This window comes from Cervus elaphus, chromosome 28 (genome assembly GCF_910594005.1).
Source record: "Cervus elaphus chromosome 28, mCerEla1.1, whole genome shotgun sequence".
Taxonomy (NCBI): Eukaryota; Metazoa; Chordata; class Mammalia; order Artiodactyla; family Cervidae; genus Cervus; species Cervus elaphus.
The window spans coordinates 16,247,977-16,271,108 of record NC_057842.1 but is presented as its reverse complement, the minus strand read 5'-3'; the positions used below and the strand labels follow the sequence as shown (position 1 = coordinate 16,271,108).

The 23,132-nt window shown below is 52.4% G+C and overlaps 1 protein-coding gene across 1 annotated transcript; it reads left to right on the top strand.

Moving 5' to 3' along the window:
- The first annotated feature begins 689 nt into the window (after positions 1 to 689).
- On the top strand, positions 690 to 15,762 carry LOC122685231 (apidaecins type 73-like). The gene is made up of 6 exons (XM_043889820.1): positions 690 to 711; positions 1,105 to 1,414; positions 1,710 to 1,858; positions 12,338 to 12,442; positions 12,539 to 12,647; positions 15,674 to 15,762. Exons 2-6 carry the CDS (start codon positions 1,222 to 1,224, stop codon positions 15,760 to 15,762), a joined length of 645 nt encoding a protein of 214 aa, XP_043745755.1. The 5' UTR covers positions 690 to 711; positions 1,105 to 1,221.
- The last annotated feature ends 7,370 nt before the right edge of the window (positions 15,763 to 23,132 follow it).

Here is a 23,132-nt window from a genome sequence, read left to right as displayed (position 1 = left end):
GGGTCTTGAAAAGGCAGCAAGGGGAGTGTCTTTTCCTAGGTCCCAGAGCCTGTTTCTGCCCCATTCCGTGCTAGGTCAGCCCTGTATTGAATCCTTCCTTTGGGAAGTCTCAGTGCACAAACTCCATGTGATACCAGCCCCAGGTGGAAAGGCATGGGGGTCTCGGAGGCCAACAGATCTGGGCAGGAGATGGGAGAATGACCCCTGCTCGGCAGATGGAAAGACTGGGGAAACCCTGAGGGGCACATGCTTGTCTAGGGCCACGTGACCTAGGAGAAGGAGGAGCCTGGTCTGAAAGCAGCTGTGTCCTCAGAGCTCAGGCCCTGGCGGAACCCAGGCCTCCCCCAAGGCTGAGGGCTGGGCAGTGTGCGTGTCACTGTGCCCGCACGGGGCCTAAGGGTGTGGTTGCACACTCAGAAACACCCAGGTTCCCTTGGGGAGCTCTGTGTGAGGGACCTCAGCAACGAACCCAAGAAATGATGTCACTTCCTGGCAACAGAACTCAACAGAACCCAGAACCCAGGGACCCAGGCACCACTGCGAGAGGAGACCCCAGCCAGATCACTTGCTGCCAAGATGTTCTGCTGTTTGCCCCTGCCCAGAGGCCGGGGCCTCGGGAGGGCTCACAGGCAGAGTGTGTGGGATCGCTGGCGATGCTGGCTCAGGGCCCCCCGAGGAGGCCTCTGGCCCTTTGCCCGAAGGAACAGGAAGGTAACCCGGGAGCCCCAGGCCGGGCCCGGCCACCTCTCCCATCCCACCCGGGCAACCCCGAGTCCTTTCCCTGGGAATGGGGACGGGGGGTTCTCGGGGTGTGTCTGCCTCAAGCAAGCCCAGAAGGATGTGCGGTCAGAAGCCTGTGCACCGGTGGCGTCCCCACCCCAGGGGAGAGCAGGCTGGGCGGGAGGGGGAGAGCCCAGGCAGCGCTGACTGCCCAGGTTGACCTGACGCCCTAAGAGGTGTCTCCTTCCTCCCGGGTGGGTATCTGAGCAGACACACATCTCCGCTGGGACCAGAAATTCAAGTGGGCAGAAGCAGCAGCCATACTGGCCAGGCCCAGCTCGGAAAACACCAAGCAGGCCTGGCTGACGCTTACTGTCATTGCAGAGCTTCCCACCGGATGTGGCCGACGAGGGGGACACGCCGTCCACCTCCTCGAGGGAGGGGTCGGAGCCCCATCCCCCTGCCCGTGAGGCCCAGTGCAGGGTCCAGGTGAGCGTGCCCATGGAGGGGTCAGCCCAAGGGGGAGTGAAGAGCAAGAGGGGAAGGCCTCCCCAGAAACCACCCAGGACACACCGCGGGGCCCAGTCTCAGGCTGCTTCGCGGCTCAGCACACCTGGCTCCGACCCAGAGCCCCGAGCACCCCTCCCTCTGAGGCAGCACGAGGACCTGGAGCCCAGCGCGGCAGAGCACAGAGGTGAGGAGCCCGGGGCTGGGAATCTGAGTGTGTGGGGAGGGGCGCTGAGCTTCCCAGGGAGGAGTCCTCCAGAGCTGGGGCTGGGCCTGGAGCAACGGCTGGCCTCACACCATCTTGCAGACTGCAGTCAGAGAAGGCATCCTATGCTGGGTATTCTACTGGAAGTCCTGGGAAGCTTTAGAGCCCAGTTAGGCCCGTGACAAGGGAGACCTCTGGGTAATCTCTTCTTCTCTCCCAGCTCTAGCTCTGACCTTCCAACTCAACCAGGCTCCATTTCCAACACCTGTCCCTACAGAGGTGCTTGCTGCACGTGCAGGACCCAGGGATCCACTGAGGGGACATCGAGACCTGATCCATCCTGCCTCAAAGACACTGGACCAGCTGGTTCCTGGCCACCACACTGGGCAGATCGGACCTCTGTGCCGGCAGGACGCCCAGCCCCAGGCACCGATGTCCCTCCCCCTCGGCCCAAACGTCCACCTCCACCTGCACCTGCACCCGCTCGGGCTTTGGCAGGAGAACCCGAGTCAGGGCATGAGTTACCACCTCTGCAGGGACAGCCTGCCCTGGCTCCTGCTCAACACCCAGACGCCCACGATGACTGACCAACCGCTGCAGGGACAACGGGCCCCTCTTTTGGACAGAGACCCAGAGCCCGTTCTGGAAACACCAGGTCCAGGGGAGCCGTGGGCTCTGCAGCCACTATCCCTGTCTGCCCCCCATGGATGCCATCAACTCGCTCCCCACCCAGGGGAGACTGACTTCCCTTCCCTTGAGGGTCTGTTTATTTGGTTTTTCTCTACCTATTTTGTGCTCTTTTACTTGTTCTATGGTGTTCTGTACTTTTCTTGGTTCAGTTTGAAAGAATAAAATTATTCATTTATTTAATAATAACAATGTCATAGTAACAATTATTGTTGTTTAATAATTGTTATTGTTGTTAACAATTATCATTGTCTAATAATAACAATTATTGAAAACGGCTGCAATCTGGGGACACTGAGGACCGACAAAGCGCTGTGTAACCATGGCCACCTTGTAGTTTCAGACCCTTTGAATATTTCCACCTCACCTCCCAGCAAACCCTGTATTCACGGCAAGCACTCCCTGTTCTTCCGTCTCCCTGACCACGAACAAACTTGAAACCTTTTCTCTTCATTTCTCCGTATATTCTGGGTGTCCCCATCAATGACTATCAGTGAAACAATGAGGTCCTTTTGTTCTGACTCCCCACATTTTCAAGGCTACGTTTGAGAATTCTTGTTTTGATTTTATTTGAAGTACCTTTGAGTATCTGAAAGGATGGTGTAGGTACTTTCAAGATATCATGGGCCAGATGAAGTCCTTTAGGCAAATGCCGTCATATTCCCCAGGCAGTCATTGCTGTTGTTAAGAATGACATCTCAGCCAGAACGCGAATGCTGAACTTTTCCTGTGGCACAAACAAAGTCACATAATCAGCCAAGAAAGAGAGCTGGATAAACAAACAACCCCAACAACTAGGAAGCCATTCCTCAGGAGACAAGGCTAGAGAATGACCTAACATCCTGGTGACCCAAAAACCCTCTAGAAAATTCATGTTCTGGAAAGAAGAGAACACATGGGAAGAACGAAGGAGAGGCAATGCACATGGCCAGTCTAGCTTAGAGATGGCCTGACCGCTCCAATGGAGACGCACCACTGGAAACCCTTTGCAGACAGCAGTGATGGTCATCACCATGGTAACTGTTCTGTCTGGTGACAACCTGCCCTGGGCACCAGCCGAGGGAGCAGACCTGCTTCTCGTCCTCTGGCCCCACACCACCCCCTCGTGAAGGCGGCTCAGGTGCCATCCTGCCCCGCCTGCCTGTCTGACTCATCCATGGGCTCTCACCACCTCCAGGGCAGGCCTCCACTTTCTCCTCTCTCTGCACCGTGAACCTGCACACAGTGGGCCTTCAGAACCTCAGGAGACTCGAGCCATTCCCACTATAGCCAGGACTCTCCCCAGGCATTCAAACGCCTGTGGAGTCACTTTGGCGCAAGCACAGGTTCCAGAACCCTGGAGGCTACGACACCCTCTCCACTGTGAAGAGTCAGGCCCCTTTGTACAGAGCTTCTGAGCTGTCAGATCTGAGCTGTTGTTTCATTGTCAGCTCTGTCCGGCCAGTGGCAGCCAGGCGGGCCACGCTGCAGACAAAGGAGCTCACAAGCTGAGTTTCAAGGGAGCTATGGCAAGGACAGTGAGGGATACAAACTGAGTGAGGGGCCCCACAACATGTGGAAAAGGCCTGTGGTGTGCAAGTGGGGACTAGGGCCCCCAAGGTCCACAGAAAGAGAGGCACTCGGGAGCAAAGGCCGTTGGCTTCTCCTCTAGCAGCTCCACATGGCAGCCCGTGAACAGGAGTCAGCAAAGGTGGTCACGAGAGAGTGACTCTGTCACTTCCTCAGAAATCGAGAGAAAGGTGTCAGTGTCAGTGGGAATCTGGAGGGTGTGGTGGGGTGGATGAAGCCAGGTGCCCTTCCTCCCTTCAGCGCAAACTGCTTTTGGAAATCTCAAAGCTACCACATGGCAGTTACCAAGTCAGGCCCCAACAGTGTCCAGTATGGGCTGATGCCTTAGCCCCTGACACACGGACAGCCCACACCAGTGGCTTCCCTGCGTTCAAACGGCAGGATCCGGGGCTTCTGTCTGGGTGCACGCCTCCTTGCTGGAGCCACGTCACCCCCTTCTCTGAGCAGCAGTCTCATGCTCTAGAATGAGGACATGGACTGCTCCCTTAGCAGGTTTCTATCTCAATCCTGTGAAGACTACTTCGGGTTATCCTAGAATTAATATCTGACCCGAAGAGATATCACCTCATCCAGATTCAACTGGAGTCTCCCAGCGGCATCTGGCATTTCTTCCTGAAGCCAGCCAAAACCCACACAGTTGCATTTCCATGTCTCCACTTAGCCAGCTGAATAGAAAACCCAGCGAGGTTCAAACAAGCTGACAGACAAGCAGAAGAGGACTCACGAGCAGACGGTTTCCCCTCAGGTCTCAGGAGGAGCTGCGGGTCCACACCGGGAACGGGCGCTCTCAACCCCTGGGCTCAGCAGCACCCTCATCCTCAGGCTGGCGGCTCTGCCCTGACGGGAGCTGGAAGGCCACCAACCGCCCCAGGCCGACCTCACTCCCCTTCCACTGCTGGAGCCTGACGACAGCCAGCCGCACCCCTTCCGGCAGAACCAGAGCCCCTCTGCCCCTTGATTCCAGGGTCAAGCCTGGCCCTGGGTCCTGATTGCTCACTGCCCTAGTCCTGAGCCAATCACGGTGGCCAGGGAGGACGGAACACACCCACTGGCCAGGTCCGGGTCATGTCACCTTCCCTAGGGCACGTGGGAGCTGCTCGCCGTGTGTCAGGGCTGGACACAGTGCGATGCCCCAAGAGCAGGACTAGGAGTCCAGTCACTGTGTCCGTGTGCTCAGAGTCCTGGGACGTGCTTCCACGCATCCTCTCGACGCACCACTTTGTCCTCTGCAGACAAAATGGTCATGACACACCTCTGCCCTTCCCAAGCCCTGTTTCACATTCAAGGGAGCAAGGACTCCTGTTTCAGGATGGGTTTGGAGATCCTCTGCTAGCCTATTAGAATAAATTATTCAGTCAAAAACCACCCGCAAGCACCATCACATGCTGCTCCGACCTTGGAGGTCTATTCGTTGTTGTTTGGAGTCGAGGGCGTGGCCCAGGGCGAGTGAATTTTCTGCAAGGAAGCACCTGAGACACTGAATCACAGAATCACTTTGCTGTATGCCTGAATCTAAAATTCATTACAAATCAACAATGTTTCAATTAAAAAAAAAGGATTCACTCATCAAAAATTGTTCTAAAATGTGTCAAGTTTTTCTTTGAAGTGTTGGTTCTTGGTATGTGTCTAATCTTTGGTGGTTTCTGTGAGGTAGGGACCTGACGTCCTTTCCCAATGGATATCAACTAGTCCCAGTGGGCCTCCTTTCTCCCTTTACATGTTTAGAAAGACTTCTCCAAATCCAAAGTATCAAAGGCTTCAGGTCTTTGGTCATTTGGGAAGCACCCAAGAGGCAGGTGTCCTTTTCCGAGTCTTCTCCTCGCATTTGGCCACTGCCAGGTTCTGGTATACACAAGTGCCCCAGAAAGTTCTTTGTAGTGAACCGTGCATGTTTCTGTGAGGACAGAGGATGTGAGCACGGAGGAGGGGCTGAGTCCATAGCGACCACTGACCATGCTGAGCAACTCCACCATCAAGTCTGGCTGAGACTTCCAAAGGCAAGTTCTGTGTTTCTTCCTTTGGTGTCTGGCTGCACACAGGAAGGTTGGTGGATTGGGACTTTGGTCTCTGGGATCAGCAGTGGAGTTGAATCTAACCAGCAGATTAGACTCACAGCCTGATTGTCCATTCTGTTTCCACCATGTGGGCTCTCCTGAGCTGGAGTGGAGATATTTCTGATACATTTCTGCTAAAGGCCTGAAAAGCAGTCAATCCTTCTGCTTCCCACCCCCTGCCTTGTCTGTACTTCTGTCATTTTTTAAAAATAGAGTTCCTCTTCAATGTTGTTAGTCCTTGTGTCATTCTGACAGTTAGGCACCTGCGGATTAATAGACCTAAAGCTCCCGAGAGCTCTTGGCCTGCTGGACACATGGAGAACTCAGGGAGCAGCACCACATCACACTGGAGCCTGGACCAGAGAGAAGGTCCTTGCCAGGAAGAGGCCGGCCCTGCGGTGGGGGTTCCGAGTTTTCGCTTCTGATCTTGCATCCCCCGCTCCCTGGTTTAGGCCCCACTCTGAGATCTGGAAAGGAGGTGGCCTCCTTCCCTGACCCACGACGACTATCATTTTCGTCCTGGTCCTCGACCAGCCCCATCTGGCTCCCCAGCTCCACACTTGACCCTTGCCCACAGGATGAGGAGAGCACAGGTCCAGAGAAGTTGGACACAAGGAGAGGCTGCTGGAGACCCTCCAATCCCCTGGTCTAAATAAGCATTTCCCTTTAGTTTCACAACCCTGGCAAGGAGGTACTGGTTTTGTGTCCATCTTGCAGTTGAAATGGTTGAGCCTCAGATCATTGTCTCATTTGCCCAGGGTCACTCAGCAGGTTAGCAAGTGAGCGGGGATAACAACCCAGAATTCCCACCTCAGAATCCAGGACTCTGTGCAAGTCTTTCAGCTCCTGGTTGAAATTGATTTCAAGGTATTTCATTCCTTTGGATGCATTTAGAAGTTCAGTCGCTCAGTCATGTCCAACTCTGCGACCCCATGAATCACAGCACGCCAGGCCTCCCTGTCCATCACCAACTCCCAGACTCCACCCAAACCCATGTCCATCGAGTCAATGATGCCATCCAACCATCTCATGCTCTGTCGTCCCCCTCTCCTCCTGCCTTCGATCTTTCCCAGCATCAGGGCCTTTTCCAATGAGTCAGCTCTTCGCATCAGGTGGACAAAGGATTGGAGTTTCAGCTTCAACATCAGTCCTTCCAATGAACACCCAGGACTGGTCTCCTTTAGGATGGACTGGTTGGGTCTCCTTGCAGTCCAAGAGACTCTCCAGAGTCTTCTCCCCAGGCTCAAAAGCATCAATTCTTCGGCGCTCAACTTTCCTTCTAGTCCAACTTTGTCATCCATACATGACCACTGGAAAAACCATCGCCTTGACAAGATGGACCTTTCTTGACAAAGTCATGTCTCTGCTTTTTAAGATGCTCTCTAGGTGGGTCATAACTTTCCTTCCAAGGAGTAAGCGTCTTTTCATTTCATGGCTCCAATCACCATCTGCGGTGATTTTGGAGCCCAGAAAAATAAAGTCAGCCACTGTTTCCCCTGTTTCCTTCCCCATTATCTGCCATGAAGTCATGGGACCAGATGCCAAAATCTGAGTGTTCTGGATGTTGAGCATTGAGCCAGCTTTTCCACTCTCCTCTTTCACTTTCATCAAGAGGCTCTTTAGTTCTTCTTCACTTTCTGCCATAAGGGTGGTGTCATCTGCATACCTGCGGTTATTGATATTTCTCCCAGCAATCTAGATTCCAGCTTGTGCTTCCTCCAGCCCAGCTTTTCTCATGATGTCCTCTGCATGTAAGTTAAATAAGCAGGGTGACCAGATAGAGCCTTGAAGTACTCCTTTCCCTATTTGGAACCAGTCTGTTGCTCCATGTCCACATCGAACTGTTGCTTCCTGACGTGCATACAGATTTCTCAAGAGATCCTTTAGATGGATTCCTGTTCATGTGCATTCACTAAACATGTCGATCTGTATAGTCCAAGGGGTCAATCGTCATCTATTCGAATATACTTATTTAGGCTATAAGAGTGTCACAGAATGGAATTCCAAATATGACAGAATCTAACTGTATTAGAAATGCATGGAAAAACCTCACAGTAGGGGATGGGGCAAAAGATGCTGACCTAAGTGAACGTTAGCAATGAACAGACTCTCTGAACTAAAGGCAAAATGGACCATACAGAAGCAGGAGGCTTTGTTTGATGGAGTCCTTTCCAGAGTGTGAAAGTGAAAGTCACTCCGTCGTGTCTGACTCTCTGTGGCCCCTGTGACTGTATAGTCCATGGAGCTCTCTAGGCCAGAACACTGGGGTGGGTAGCCTTTCCCTCCTGCAGGGCCTCTTCCCAACCCAGGGATTGAACCCATGTCTCCCGCATTGCAGGTGCATACTTGACCAGCTGAGCCACAAGGGAAGTGTAGTAGCTGACACTTCTGAAACCACTGTTTATGTCATCTGGAAAGGTCCAATGCACAGATAAATGGCAGATGGTGGAAGCCTGGCTCCTGCCTGTGGGAGTGGCAGTTATAGAGTAGCAAGGGGACAAAAGAGATATAGAGAAACCCTCCACATCCTGGATCTAGACTTCCTGCGAGGATGGTGTGGGGAGTCGACGACCTGGGGAAATGCACAGATCTTCATACCTGGAGTGCCATGCAGATGGACTCACCTCACACCCCATCCTTCCACCCACACTAGCTGGAAATGAGGCAGAAGAGACATAGGCCCCAGGCTGAGAACCTGGAGGCCCTCCCATGTGGACAGACACAGTAAGATGAAGACAATAGCAGGAGGCAATAGGACCCGATCCCTGTCCAGAGAACTGACGAAAGACCATAGAGTCCTCATTGTCAGGGTCGAGGAGACCTGTTCGACTACACAGGTGCAGAAAAGCTCCCAAGGGTCAAAGGACGAGAGGGCGCCACCCTACAGTCAGTCAGTGACATCAACTCCCCTTAGGCTTCCTTGCTAGAACCTGCCTTGGCTAAGTGATGCACACACATGGCAAGGAACCTGAGAGAAACCAAATACAGACTCAGAACCAGACAGAGCAAGATGCTGGGCCAGAGGAAACCTGAAAGAAACACTGCATGTGAGTGATTTAAGCCACCGCAATGGGGACATCTCTTTCTGAGCGCACGGTTTTGTCTATTCACACAGACGGTCTTTCCACTTAATAAACACTTGACTTGTTTCAATCCTTTCTGCTTCTTTGTGGAAATTCATTTCTACAAAGCCACTCAGCCAGGGCCTTCTCACTGACCACTGGTCTACTGGTTAGGATTCAACTCTTTCACTGCCATTGCCTGACTTCATGCTACTGGAGTCGGTAGCCTTTCCCTACTCCAGGGCATCTTCCCAACCCAGGGATGGCACCCAGGTCTCCCGCATTGCAGGGGGATTCTTTACCAGCTGAGCCACAAGGGAAATGTAGTAGCTAACACAGGGGAAGCGTGAGCTTACTACTTCTGCATGGCATTCCAGCCATGAAGGTCTGTGCATTTCCCCAGGTAGTCAACTCCCCACACCATCCTCCCAGGAAGCATAAAGCTAGGATGTGGAGGGCTTCTCTGTATATCTTATCTCCCCTTCCTTATCCATAACTTCCACTCCCACAGTGAGAACCAGGCTCCCACCATCTGCCATTTGTTTGTGCATTGGATCTTTCCAGATTACATACACAGTGGTTTCAGAAGGGTCAGCTACTACACTTCCCTTGTGGCTCAGCTCGTAAAGAATCCGCCTGCAGTGCGGGAGACCTGGGTTCGATCCCTGGGGTGGGAAGATCCCCTGGAGAAGGGAAAGGCTACCCACTCCAGTACTCTTGCCTGGAGAACTCCTTGGACTATCCATAGGGTCACAAAGAGACAGACACAACTGAGTGACTTTCACTTTCACACTCTGGACAGAACTCCAGAAAACAAAGCCTACTGCTTAGGTATGGTCCATTTTGCCTTTAGTCTAGAGAGTCTCTTCATTTCTAAAGTTCATTTAGGTCAGCACCGTTACCTCATCCCCTATGGTGAAGTTTTTCCATGCATTTCTAATACAGTTTGATTCTGTGGTATTTGGCATTCCATTCTGTGCACTCCGATAGCCTAAAAAAGGAAATTTGAATAGATCATGATTGACCCCTTGGACTATATGAATCGATCTGTTTAGCAAACGCATAGTAACAGGAATCCATCTGAAGGATCAGTTCAAATGCCCCACCCCAGGATCTCTTTTCACATCTGTGGAGATTTGCCGTTCCAAGAATGTCATCAATGGGGTCATACTGTACTCAGCCTCTTCAGACTGCATTCTTTCACTTAGCCACATGCATCGAACATTTATCCCTGTCTTTCAAGGGCTGACTTTTCACTCCTGTCCACTGTTGAGTATTCTTCCTTTGCATGCGTATAGGAGGAAACACAATTTCCCTCTGCCCTTTTGGTTCTTGGTTGAGCCTTCCTTCTCCATCATGAAAGCCAAAATATCAGGAGAGAAACAGAAGTTGAATAACATGTATATCTTGCATGTGGGGAAGAGGCCAAGGAAACTGAGTCACTTCCTGCAGTGACCAAAGCCATCAGCGTAAATACCGTCTACAGCTCAAAACATAGCAAAGACCTTGGGGGAAGCGGGGAGGCCAGTTATGGCAGGTTATCATGGAAAGCACAGTAAACAAGCATATGATTCTCTGCAGACTTATGCCGGGACCTCTTCACTGAGAAGAGTTCCTTCAGATGGAACTATCCTATTTCAGGTGCAAAGAGCGACATACCCTTACAAACAGAGACTTCCCTACTAAACATAAACGGAACTCACAAAAGGGCAACCTCGTGCTCCCCTGGTCTTCTACCGGTTAAGGAGCTGCCTGCTAATGCATGGGATACGGGTTTGGTTCTCTGTCCAGGCGTATCTCACATGCCTCAGAGGAGCTAAACTCATCCACCACACGCACTGAGCCAGCCCTCTACAGCCTGGGAGTCACAACTGCTAAACACATGCAGCACAACGACTGAAGCCTGGACACCTGGACCCGTGCTCTGTAACAAGAGGAGCCCCACTCACCAGAACTAGAGGAAGCCCTCTCAAAGCAATGAAGCCCTAGCACGGCCAACAATCAATTAGTAAATCTTAAAATCAAGAAGGGCAACTTCTACTCAGGTTTTCTCTCTTTTTATTTTATTGAATTAAACACAGCAAACTCACCCGATGTCGGAGACACATCTTAGGGTGACATGTTCTGCCCCAAGTGACTTGGATGTAATCCAATTGACCTACACATTCATCTACTGAAGGATATCACGACTTCTTAACATGTATAGCCATTTTGAACAGAACTGCTGTACATAATTGCATCCATGGTTGCATTTTCAGAGCAGTTGCCTGAATGCAGGGAGCCATTCTATGCTCAGCCACCCACAGAAGCCAAGCTGGGAGACTTGAACCAGAATCTCGATGGAAAAAGAGGACCAGAAAGTTGGCTCCTCTTTCATATAAGAGAAGGCGACCTTCCAGTCTTCCTTTCAGCCCCGCAATTGGGGGGTGGGGTCTTGAAAAGGCAGCAAGGGGAGTGTCTTTTCCTAGGTCCCAGAGCCTGTTTCTGCCCCATTCCGTGCTAGGTCAGCCCTGTATTGAATCCTTCCTTTGGGAAGTCTCAGTGCACAAACTCCATGTGATACCAGCCCCAGGTGGAAAGGCATGGGGGTCTCGGAGGCCAACAGATCTGGGCAGGAGATGGGAGAATGACCCCCGCTCGGCAGATGGAAAGACTGGGGAAACCCTGAGGGGCACATGCTTGTCTAGGGCCACGTGACCTAGGAGAAGGAGGAGCCTGGTCTGAAAGCAGCTGTGTCCTCAGAGCTCAGGCCCTGGCGGAACCCAGGCCTCCCCCAAGGCTGAGGGCTGGGCAGTGTGCGTGTCACTGTGCCCGCACGGGGCCTAAGGGTGTGGTTGCACACTCAGAAACACCCAGGTTCCCTTGGGGAGCTCTGTGTGAGGGACCTCAGCAACGAACCCAAGAAATGATGTCACTTCCTGGCAACAGAACTCAACAGAACCCAGAACCCAGGGACCCAGGCACCACTGCGAGAGGAGACCCCAGCCAGATCACTTGCTGCCAAGATGTTCTGCTGTTTGCCCCTGCCCAGAGGCCGGGGCCTCGGGAGGGCTCACAGGCAGAGTGTGTGGGATCGCTGGCGACGCTGGCTCAGGGCCCCCCGAGGAGGCCTCTGGCCCTTTGCCCGAAGGAACAGGAAGGTAACCCGGGAGCCCCAGGCCGGGCCCGGCCACCTCTCCCATCCCACCCGGGCAACCCCGAGTCCTTTCCCTGGGAATGGGGACGGGGGGTTCTCGGGGTGTGTCTGCCTCAAGCAAGCCCAGAAGGATGTGCGGTCAGAAGCCTGTGCACCGGTGGCGTCCCCACCCCAGGGGAGAGCAGGCTGGGCGGGAGGGGGAGAGCCCAGGCAGCGCTGACTGCCCAGGTTGACCTGACGCCCTAAGAGGTGTCTCCTTCCTCCCGGGTGGGTATCTGAGCAGACACACATCTCCGCTGGGACCAGAAATTCAAGTGGGCAGAAGCAGCAGCCATACTGGCCAGGCCCAGCTCGGAAAACACCAAGCAGGCCTGGCTGACGCTTACTGTCATTGCAGAGCTTCCCACCGGATGTGGCCGACGAGGGGGACACGCCGTCCACCTCCTCGAGGGAGGGGTCGGAGCCCCATCCCCCTGCCCGTGAGGCCCAGTGCAGGGTCCAGGTGAGCGTGCCCATGGAGGGGTCAGCCCAAGGGGGAGTGAAGAGCAAGAGGGGAAGGCCTCCCCAGAAACCACCCAGGACACACCGCGGGGCCCAGTCTCAGGCTGCTTCGCGGCTCAGCACACCTGGCTCCGACCCAGAGCCCCGAGCACCCCTCCCTCTGAGGCAGCACGAGGACCTGGAGCCCAGCGCGGCAGAGCACAGAGGTGAGGAGCCCGGGGCTGGGAATCTGAGTGTGTGGGGAGGGGCGCTGAGCTTCCCAGGGAGGAGTCCTCCAGAGCTGGGGCTGGGCCTGGAGCAACGGCTGGCCTCACACCATCTTGCAGACTGCAGTCAGAGAAGGCATCCTATGCTGGGTATTCTACTGGAAGTCCTGGGAAGCTTTAGAGCCCAGTTAGGCCCGTGACAAGGGAGACCTCTGGGTAATCTCTTCTTCTCTCCCAGCTCTAGCTCTGACCTTCCAACTCAACCAGGCTCCATTTCCAACACCTGTCCCTACAGAGGTGCTTGCTGCACGTGCAGGACCCAGGGATCCACTGAGGGGACATCGAGACCTGATCCATCCTGCCTCAAAGACACTGGACCAGCTGGTTCCTGGCCACCACACTGGGCAGATCGGACCTCTGTGCCGGCAGGACGCCCAGCCCCAGGCACCGATGTCCCTCCCCCTCGGCCCAAACGTCCACCTCCACCTGCACCTGCACCCGCTCGGGCTTTGGCAGGAGAACCCGAGTCAGGGCATGAGTTACCACCTCTGCAGGGACAGCCTGCCCTGGCTCCTGCTCAACACCCAGACGCCCACGATGACTGACTAACCGCTGCAGGGACAACGGGCCCCTCTTTTGGACAGAGACCCAGAGCCCGTTCTGGAAACACCAGGTCCAGGGGAGCCGTGGGCTCTGCAGCCACTATCCCTGTCTGCCCCCCATGGATGCCATCAACTCGCTCCCCACCCAGGGGAGACTGACTTCCCTTCCCTTGAGGGTCTGTTTATTTGGTTTTTCTCTACCTATTTTGTGCTCTTTTACTTGTTCTATGGTGTTCTGTACTTTTCTTGGTTCAGTTTGAAAGAATAAAATTATTCATTTATTTAATAATAACAATGTCATAGTAACAATTATTGTTGTTTAATAATTGTTATTGTTGTTAACAATTATCATTGTCTAATAATAACAATTATTGAAAACGGCTGCAATCTGGGGACACTGAGGACCGACAAAGCGCTGTGTAACCATGGCCACCTTGTAGTTTCAGACCCTTTGAATATTTCCACCTCACCTCCCAGCAAACCCTGTATTCACGGCAAGCACTCCCTGTTCTTCCGTCTCCCTGACCACGAACAAACTTGAAACCTTTTCTCTTCATTTCTCCGTATATTCTGGGTGTCCCCATCAATGACTATCAGTGAAACAATGAGGTCCTTTTGTTCTGACTCCCCACATTTTCAAGGCTACGTTTGAGAATTCTTGTTTTGATTTTATTTGAAGTACCTTTGAGTATCTGAAAGGATGGTGTAGGTACTTTCAAGATATCATGGGCCAGATGAAGTCCTTTAGGCAAATGCCGTCATATTCCCCAGGCAGTCATTGCTGTTGTTAAGAATGACATCTCAGCCAGAACGCGAATGCTGAACTTTTCCTGTGGCACAAACAAAGTCACATAATCAGCCAAGAAAGAGAGCTGGATAAACAAACAACCCCAACAACTAGGAAGCCATTCCTCAGGAGACAAGGCTAGAGAATGACCTAACATCCTGGTGACCCAAAAACCCTCTAGAAAATTCATGTTCTGGAAAGAAGAGAACACATGGGAAGAACGAAGGAGAGGCAATGCACATGGCCAGTCTAGCTTAGAGATGGCCTGACCGCTCCAATGGAGACGCACCACTGGAAACCCTTTGCAGACAGCAGTGATGGTCATCACCATGGTAACTGTTCTGTCTGGTGACAACCTGCCCTGGGCACCAGCCGAGGGAGCAGACCTGCTTCTCGTCCTCTGGCCCCACACCACCCCCTCGTGAAGGCGGCTCAGGTGCCATCCTGCCCCGCCTGCCTGTCTGACTCATCCATGGGCTCTCACCACCTCCAGGGCAGGCCTCCACTTTCTCCTCTCTCTGCACCGTGAACCTGCACACAGTGGGCCTTCAGAACCTCAGGAGACTCGAGCCATTCCCACTATAGCCAGGACTCTCCCCAGGCATTCAAACGCCTGTGGAGTCACTTTGGCGCAAGCACAGGTTCCAGAACCCTGGAGGCTACGACACCCTCTCCACTGTGAAGAGTCAGGCCCCTTTGTACAGAGCTTCTGAGCTGTCAGATCTGAGCTGTTGTTTCATTGTCAGCTCTGTCCGGCCAGTGGCAGCCAGGCGGGCCACGCTGCAGACAAAGGAGCTCACAAGCTGAGTTTCAAGGGAGCTATGGCAAGGACAGTGAGGGATACAAACTGAGTGAGGGGCCCCACAACATGTGGAAAAGGCCTGTGGTGTGCAAGTGGGGACTAGGGCCCCCAAGGTCCACAGAAAGAGAGGCACTCGGGAGCAAAGGCCGTTGGCTTCTCCTCTAGCAGCTCCACATGGCAGCCCGTGAACAGGAGTCAGCAAAGGTGGTCACGAGAGAGTGACTCTGTCACTTCCTCAGAAATCGAGAGAAAGGTGTCAGTGTCAGTGGGAATCTGGAGGGTGTGGTGGGGTGGATGAAGCCAGGTGCCCTTCCTCCCTTCAGCGCAAACTGCTTTTGGAAATCTCAAAGCTACCACATGGCAGTTACCAAGTCAGGCCCCAACAGTGTCCAGTATGGGCTGATGCCTTAGCCCCTGACACACGGACAGCCCACACCAGTGGCTTCCCTGCGTTCAAACGGCAGGATCCGGGGCTTCTGTCTGGGTGCACGCCTCCTTGCTGGAGCCACGTCACCCCCTTCTCTGAGCAGCAGTCTCATGCTCTAGAATGAGGACATGGACTGCTCCCTTAGCAGGTTTCTATCTCAATCCTGTGAAGACTACTTCGGGTTATCCTAGAATTAATATCTGACCCGAAGAGATATCACCTCATCCAGATTCAACTGGAGTCTCCCAGCGGCATCTGGCATTTCTTCCTGAAGCCAGCCAAAACCCACACAGTTGCATTTCCATGTCTCCACTTAGCCAGCTGAATAGAAAACCCAGCAAGGTTCAAACAAGCTGACAGACAAGCAGAAGAGGACTCACGAGCAGACGGTTTCCCCTCAGGTCTCAGGAGGAGCTGCGGGTCCACACCGGGAACGGGCGCTCTCAACCCCTGGGCTCAGCAGCGCCCTCATCCTCAGGCTGGCGGCTCTGCCCTGACGGGAGCTGGAAGGCCACCAACCGCCCCAGGCCGACCTCACTCCCCTTCCACTGCTGGAGCCTGACGACAGCCAGCCGCACCCCTTCCGGCAGAACCAGAGCCCCTCTGCCCCTTGATTCCAGGGTCAAGCCTGGCCCTGGGTCCTGATTGCTCACTGCCCTAGTCCTGAGCCAATCACGGTGGCCAGGGAGGACGGAACACACCCACTGGCCAGGTCCGGGTCATGTCACCTTCCCTAGGGCACGTGGGAGCTGCTCGCCGTGTGTCAGGGCTGGACACAGTGCGATGCCCCAAGAGCAGGACTAGGAGTCCAGTCACTGTGTCCGTGTGCTCAGAGTCCTGGGACGTGCTTCCACGCATCCTCTCGACGCACCACTTTGTCCTCTGCACACAAAATGGTCATGACACACCTCTGCCCTTCCCAAGCCCTGTTTCACATTCAAGGGAGCAAGGACTCCTGTTTCAGGATGGGTTTGGAGATCCTCTGCTAGCCTATTAGAATAAATTATTCAGTCAAAAACCACCCGCAAGCACCATCACATGCTGCTCCGACCTTGGAGGTCTATTCGTTGTTGTTTGGAGTCGAGGGCGTGGCCCAGGGCGAGTGAATTTTCTGCAAGGAAGCACCTGAGACACTGAATCACAGAATCACTTTGCTGTATGCCTGAATCTAAAATTCATTACAAATCAACAATGTTTCAATTAAAAAAAAAGGATTCACTCATCAAAAATTGTTCTAACATGTGTCAAGTTTTTCTTTGAAGTGTTGGTTCTTGGTATGTGTCTAATCTTTGGTGGTTTCTGTGAGGTAGGGACCTGACGTCCTTTCCCAATGGATATCAACGAGTCCCAGTGGGCCTCCTTTCTCCCTTTACATGTTTAGAAAGACTTCTCCAAATCCAAAGTATCAAAGGCTTCAGGTCTTTGGTCATTTGGGAAGCACCCAAGAGGCAGGTGTCCTTTTCCGAGTCTTCTCCTCGCATTTGGCCACTGCCAGGTTCTGGTATACACAAGTGCCCCAGAAAGTTCTGTGTAGTGAACCGTGCATGTTTCTGTGAGGACAGAGGATGTGAGCACGGAGGAGGGGCTGAGTCCATAGCGACCACTGACCATGCTGAGCAACTCCACCATCAAGTCTGGCTGAGACTTCCAAAGGCAAGTTCTGTGTTTCTTCCTTTGGTGTCTGGCTGCACACAGGAAGGTTGGTGGATTGGGACTTTGGTCTCTGGGATCAGCAGTGGAGTTGAATCTAACCAGCAGATTAGACTCACAGCCTGATTGTCCATTCTGTTTCCACCATGTGGGCTCTCCTGAGCTGGAGTGGAGATATTTCTGATACATTTCTGCTAAAGGCCTGAAAAGCAGTCAATCCTTCTGCTTCCCACCCCCTGCCTTGTCTGTACTTCTGTCATTTTTTAAAAATAGAGTTCCTCTTCAATGTTGTTAGTCCTTGTGTCATTCTGACAGTTAGGCACCTGCGGATTAATAGACCTAAAGCTCCCGAGAGCTCTTGGCCTGGCGGACACATGGAGAACTCAGGGAGCAGCACCACATCACACTGGAGCCTGGACCAGAGAGAAGGTCCTTGCCAGGAAGAGGCCGGCCCTGCGGTGGGGGTTCCGAGTTTTCGCTTCTGATCTTGCATCCCCCGCTCCCTGGTTTAGGCCCCACTCTGAGATCTGGAAAGGAGGTGGCCTCCTTCCCTGACCCACGACGACTATCATTTTCGTCCTGGTCCTCGACCAGCCCCATCTGGCTCCCCAGCTCCACACTTGACCCTTGCCCACAGGATGAGGAGAGCACAGGTCCAGAGAAGTTGGACACAAGGAGAGGCTGCTGGAGACCCTCCAATCCCCTGGTCTAAATAAGCATTTCCCTTTAGTTTCACAACCCTGGCAAGGAGGTACTGGTTTTGTGTCCATCTTGCAGTTGAAATGGTTGAGCCTCAGATCATTGTCTCATTTGCCCAGGGTCACTCAGCAGGTTAGCAAGTGAGCGGGGATATCAACCCAGAATTCCCACCTCAGAATCCAGGACTCTGTGCAAGTCTTTCAGCTCCTGGTTGAAATTGATTTCAAGGTATTTCATTCCTTTGGATGCATTTAGAAGTTCAGTCGCTCAGTCATGTCCAACTCTGCGACCCCATGAATCACAGCACGCCAGGCCTCCCTGTCCATCACCAACTCCCAGACTCCACCCAAACCCATGTCCATCGAGTCAATGATGCCATCCAACCATCTCATGCTCTGTCGTCCCCCTCTCCTCCTGCCTTCGATCTTTCCCAGCATCAGGGCCTTTTCCAATGAGTCAGCTCTTCGCATCAGGTGGACAAAGGATTGGAGTTTCAGCTTCAACATCAGTCCTTCCAATGAACACCCAGGACTGGTCTCCTTTAGGATGGACTGGTTGGGTCTCCTTGCAGTCCAAGAGACTCTCCAGAGTCTTCTCCCCAGGCTCAAAAGCATCAATTCTTCGGCGCTCAACTTTCCTTCTAGTCCAACTTTGTCATCCATACATGACCACTGGAAAAACCATCGCCTTGACAAGATGGACCTTTCTTGACAAAGTCATGTCTCTGCTTTTTAAGATGCTCTCTAGGTGGGTCATAACTTTCCTTCCAAGGAGTAAGCGTCTTTTCATTTCATGGCTCCAATCACCATCTGCGGTGATTTTGGAGCCCAGAAAAATAAAGTCAGCCACTGTTTCCCCTGTTTCCTTCCCCATTATCTGCCATGAAGTCATGGGACCAGATGCCAAAATCTGAGTGTTCTGGATGTTGAGCATTGAGCCAGCTTTTCCACTCTCCTCTTTCACTTTCATCAAGAGGCTCTTTAGTTCTTCTTCACTTTCTGCCATAAGGGTGGTGTCATCTGCATACCTGCGGTTATTGATATTTCTCCCAGCAATCTAGATTCCAGCTTGTGCTTCCTCCAGCCCAGCTTTTCTCATGATGTCCTCTGCATGTAAGTTAAATAAGCAGGGTGACCAGATAGAGCCTTGAAGTACTCCTTTCCCTATTTGGAACCAGTCTGTTGCTCCACGTCCACATCGAACTGTTGCTTCCTGACGTGCATACAGATTTCTCAAGAGATCCTTTAGATGGATTCCTGTTCATGTGCATTCACTAAACATGTCGATCTGTATAGTCCAAGGGGTCAATCATCATCTATTCGAATATACTTATTTAGGCTATAAGAGTGTCACAGAATGGAATTCCAAATATGACAGAATCTAACTGTATTAGAAATGCATGGAAAAACCTCACAGTAGGGGATGGGGCAAAAGATGCTGACCTAAGTGAACGTTAGCAATGAACAGACTCTCTGAACTAAAGGCAAAATGGACCATACAGAAGCAGGAGGCTTTGTTTGATGGAGTCCTTTCCAGAGTGTGAAAGTGAAAGTCACTCCGTCGTGTCTGACTCTCTGTGGCCCCTGTGACTGTATAGTCCATGGAGCTCTCTAGGCCAGAACACTGGGGTGGGTAGCCTTTCCCTCCTGCAGGGCCTCTTCCCAACCCAGGGATTGAACCCATGTCTCCCACATTGCAGGTGCATACTTGACCAGCTGAGCCACAAGGGAAGTGTAGTAGCTGACACTTCTGAAACCACTGTTTATGTCATCTGGAAAGGTCCAATGCACAGATAAATGGCAGATGGTGGAAGCCTGGCTCCTGCCTGTGGGAGTGGCAGTTATAGAGTAGCAAGGGGACAAAAGAGATATAGAGAAACCCTCCACATACTGGATCTAGACTTCCTGCGAGGATGGTGTGGGGAGTCGACGACCTGGGGAAATGCACAGATCTTCATACCTGGAGTGCCATGCAGATGGACTCACCTCACACCCCATCCTTCCACCCACACTAGCTGGAAATGAGGCAGAAGAGACATAGGCCCCAGGCTGAGAACCTGGAGGCCCTCCCATGTGGACAGACACAGTAAGATGAAGACAATAGCAGGAGGCAATAGGACCCGATCCCTGTCCAGAGAACTGACGAAAGACCATAGAGTCCTCATTGTCAGGGTCGAGGAGACCTGTTCGACTACACAGGTGCAGAAAAGCTCCCAAGGGTCAAAGGACGAGAGGGCGCCACCCTACAGTCAGTCAGTGACATCAACTCCCCTTAGGCTTCCTTGCTAGAACCTGCCTTGGCTAAGTGATGCACACACATGGCAAGGAACCTGAGAGAAACCAAATACAGACTCAGAACCAGACAGAGCAAGATGGTGGGCCAGAGGAAACCTGAAAGAAACACTGCATGTGAGTGATTTAAGCCACCGCAATGGGGACATCTCTTTCTGAGCGCACAGTTTTGGCTATTCACACAGACGGTCTTTCCACTTAATAAACACTTGACTTGTTTCAATCCTTTCTGCTTCTTTGTGGAAATTCATTTCTACAAAGCCACTCAGCCAGGGCCTTCTCACTGACCACTGGTCTACTGGTTAGGATTCAACTCTTTCACTGCCATTGCCTGACTTCATGCTACTGGAGTCGGTAGCCTTTCCCTACTCCAGGGCATCTTCCCAACCCAGGGATGGCACCCAGGTCTCCCGCATTGCAGGTGGATTCTTTACCAGCTGAGCCACAAGGGAAATGTAGTAGCTAACACAGGGGAAGCGTGAGCTTACTACTTCTGCATGGCATTCCAGCCATGAAGGTCTGTGCATTTCCCCAGGTAGTCAACTCCCCACACCATCCTCCCAGGAAGCATAAAGCTAGGATGTGGAGGGCTTCTCTGTATATCTTATCTCCCCTTCCTTATCCATAACTTCCACTCCCACAGTGAGAACCAGGCTCCCACCATCTGCCATTTGTTTGTGCATTGGATCTTTCCAGATTACATACACAGTGGTTTCAGAAGGGTCAGCTACTACACTTCCCTTGTGGCTCAGCTCGTAAAGAATCCACCTGCAGTGCGGGAGACCTGGGTTCGATCCCTGGGGTGGGAAGATCCCCTGGAGAAGGGAAAGGCTACCCACTCCAGTACTCTTGCCTGGAGAACTCCTTGGACTATCCATAGGGTCACAAAGAGACAGACACAACTGAGTGACTTTCACTTTCACACTCTGGACAGAACTCCAGAAAACAAAGCCTACTGCTTAGGTATGGTCCATTTTGCCTTTAGTCTAGAGAGTCTCTTCATTTCTAAAGTTCATTTAGGTCAGCACCGTTACCTCATCCCCTATGGTGAAGTTTTTCCATGCATTTCTAATACAGTTTGATTCTGTGGTATTTGGCATTCCATTCTGTGCACTCCGATAGCCTAAAAAAGGAAATTTGAATAGATCATGATTGACCCCTTGGACTATATGAATCGATCTGTTTAGCAAACGCATAGTAACAGGAATCCATCTGAAGGATCAGTTCAAATTCCCCACCCCAGGATCTCTTTTCACATCTGTGGAGATTTGCCGTTCCAAGAATGTCATCAATGGGGTCATACTGTACTCAGCCTCTTCAGACTGCATTCTTTCACTTAGCCACATGCATCGAACATTTATCCCTGTCTTTCAAGGGCTGACTTTTCACTCCTGTCCACTGTTGAGTATTCTTCCTTTGCATGCGTATAGGAGGAAACACAATTTCCCTCTGCCCTTTTGGTTCTTGGTTGAGCCTTCCTTCTCCATCATGAAAGCCAAAATATCAGGAGAGAAACAGAAGTTGAATAACATGTATATCTTGCATGTGGGGAAGAGGCCAAGGAAACTGAGTCACTTCCTGCAGTGACCAAAGCCATCAGCGTAAATACTGTCTACAGCTCAAAACATAGCAAAGACCTTGGGGGAAGCGGGGAGGCCAGTTATGGCAGGTTATCATGGAAAGCACAGTAAACAAGCATATGATTCTCTGCAGACTTATGCCGGGACCTCTTCACTGAGAAGAGTTCCTTCAGATGGAACTATCCTATTTCAGGTGCAAAGAGGGACATACCCTTACAAACAGAGACTTCCCTACTAAACATAAACGGAACTCACAAAAGGGCAACCTCGTGCTCCCCTGGTCTTCTACCGGTTAAGGAGCTGCCTGCTAATGCATGGGATATGGGTTTGGTTCTCTGTCCAGGCGTATCTCACATGCCTCAGAGGAGCTAAACTCATCCACCACACGCACTGAGCCAGCCCTCTACAGCCTGGGAGTCACAACTGCTAAACACATGCAGCACAACGACTGAAGCCTGGACACCTGGACCCGTGCTCTGCAACAAAAGGAGCCCCACTCACCAGAACTAGAGGAAGCCCTCTCAAAGCAATGAAGCCCTAGCACGGCCAACAATCAATTAGTAAATCTTAAAATCAAGAAGGGCAACTTCTACTCAGGTTTTCTCTTTTTTTATTTTATTGAATTAAACACAGCAAACTCACCCGATGTCGGAGACACATCTTAGGGTGACATGTTCTGCCCCAAGTGACTTGGATGGAATCCAATTGACCTACACATTCATCTACTGAAGGATATCACGACTTCTTAACATGTATAGCCATTTTGAACAGAACTGCTGTACATAATTGCATCCATGGTTGCATTTTCAGAGCAGTTGCCTGAATGCAGGGAGCCATTCTATGCTCAGCCACCCACAGAAGCCAAGCTGGGAGACTTGAACCAGAATCTCGATGGAAAAAGAGGACCAGAAAGTTGGCTCCTCTTTCATATAAGAGAAGGCGACCTTCCAGTCTTCCTTTCAGCCCCGCAATTGGGGGGTGGGGTCTTGAAAAGGCAGCAAGGGGAGTGTCTTTTCCTAGGTCCCAGAGCCTGTTTCTGCCCCATTCCGTGCTAGGTCAGCCCTGTATTGAATCCTTCCTTTGGGAAGTCTCAGTGCACAAACTCCATGTGATACCAGCCCCAGGTGGAAAGGCATGGGGGTCTCGGAGGCCAACAGATCTGGGCAGGAGATGGGAGAATGACCCCCGCTCGGCAGATGGAAAGACTGGGGAAACCCTGAGGGGCACATGCTTGTCTAGGGCCACGTGACCTAGGAGAAGGAGGAGCCTGGTCTGAAAGCAGCTGTGTCCTCAGAGCTCAGGCCCTGGCGGAACCCAGGCCTCCCCCAAGGCTGAGGGCTGGGCAGTGTGCGTGTCACTGTGCCCGCACGGGGCCTAAGGGTGTGGTTGCACACTCAGAAACACCCAGGTTCCCTTGGGGAGCTCTGTGTGAGGGACCTCAGCAACGAACCCAAGAAATGATGTCACTTCCTGGCAACAGAACTCAACAGAACCCAGAACCCAGGGACCCAGGCACCACTGCGAGAGGAGACCCCAGCCAGATCACTTGCTGCCAAGATGTTCTGCTGTTTGCCCCTGCCCAGAGGCCGGGGCCTCGGGAGGGCTCACAGGCAGAGTGTGTGGGATCGCTGGCGACGCTGGCTCAGG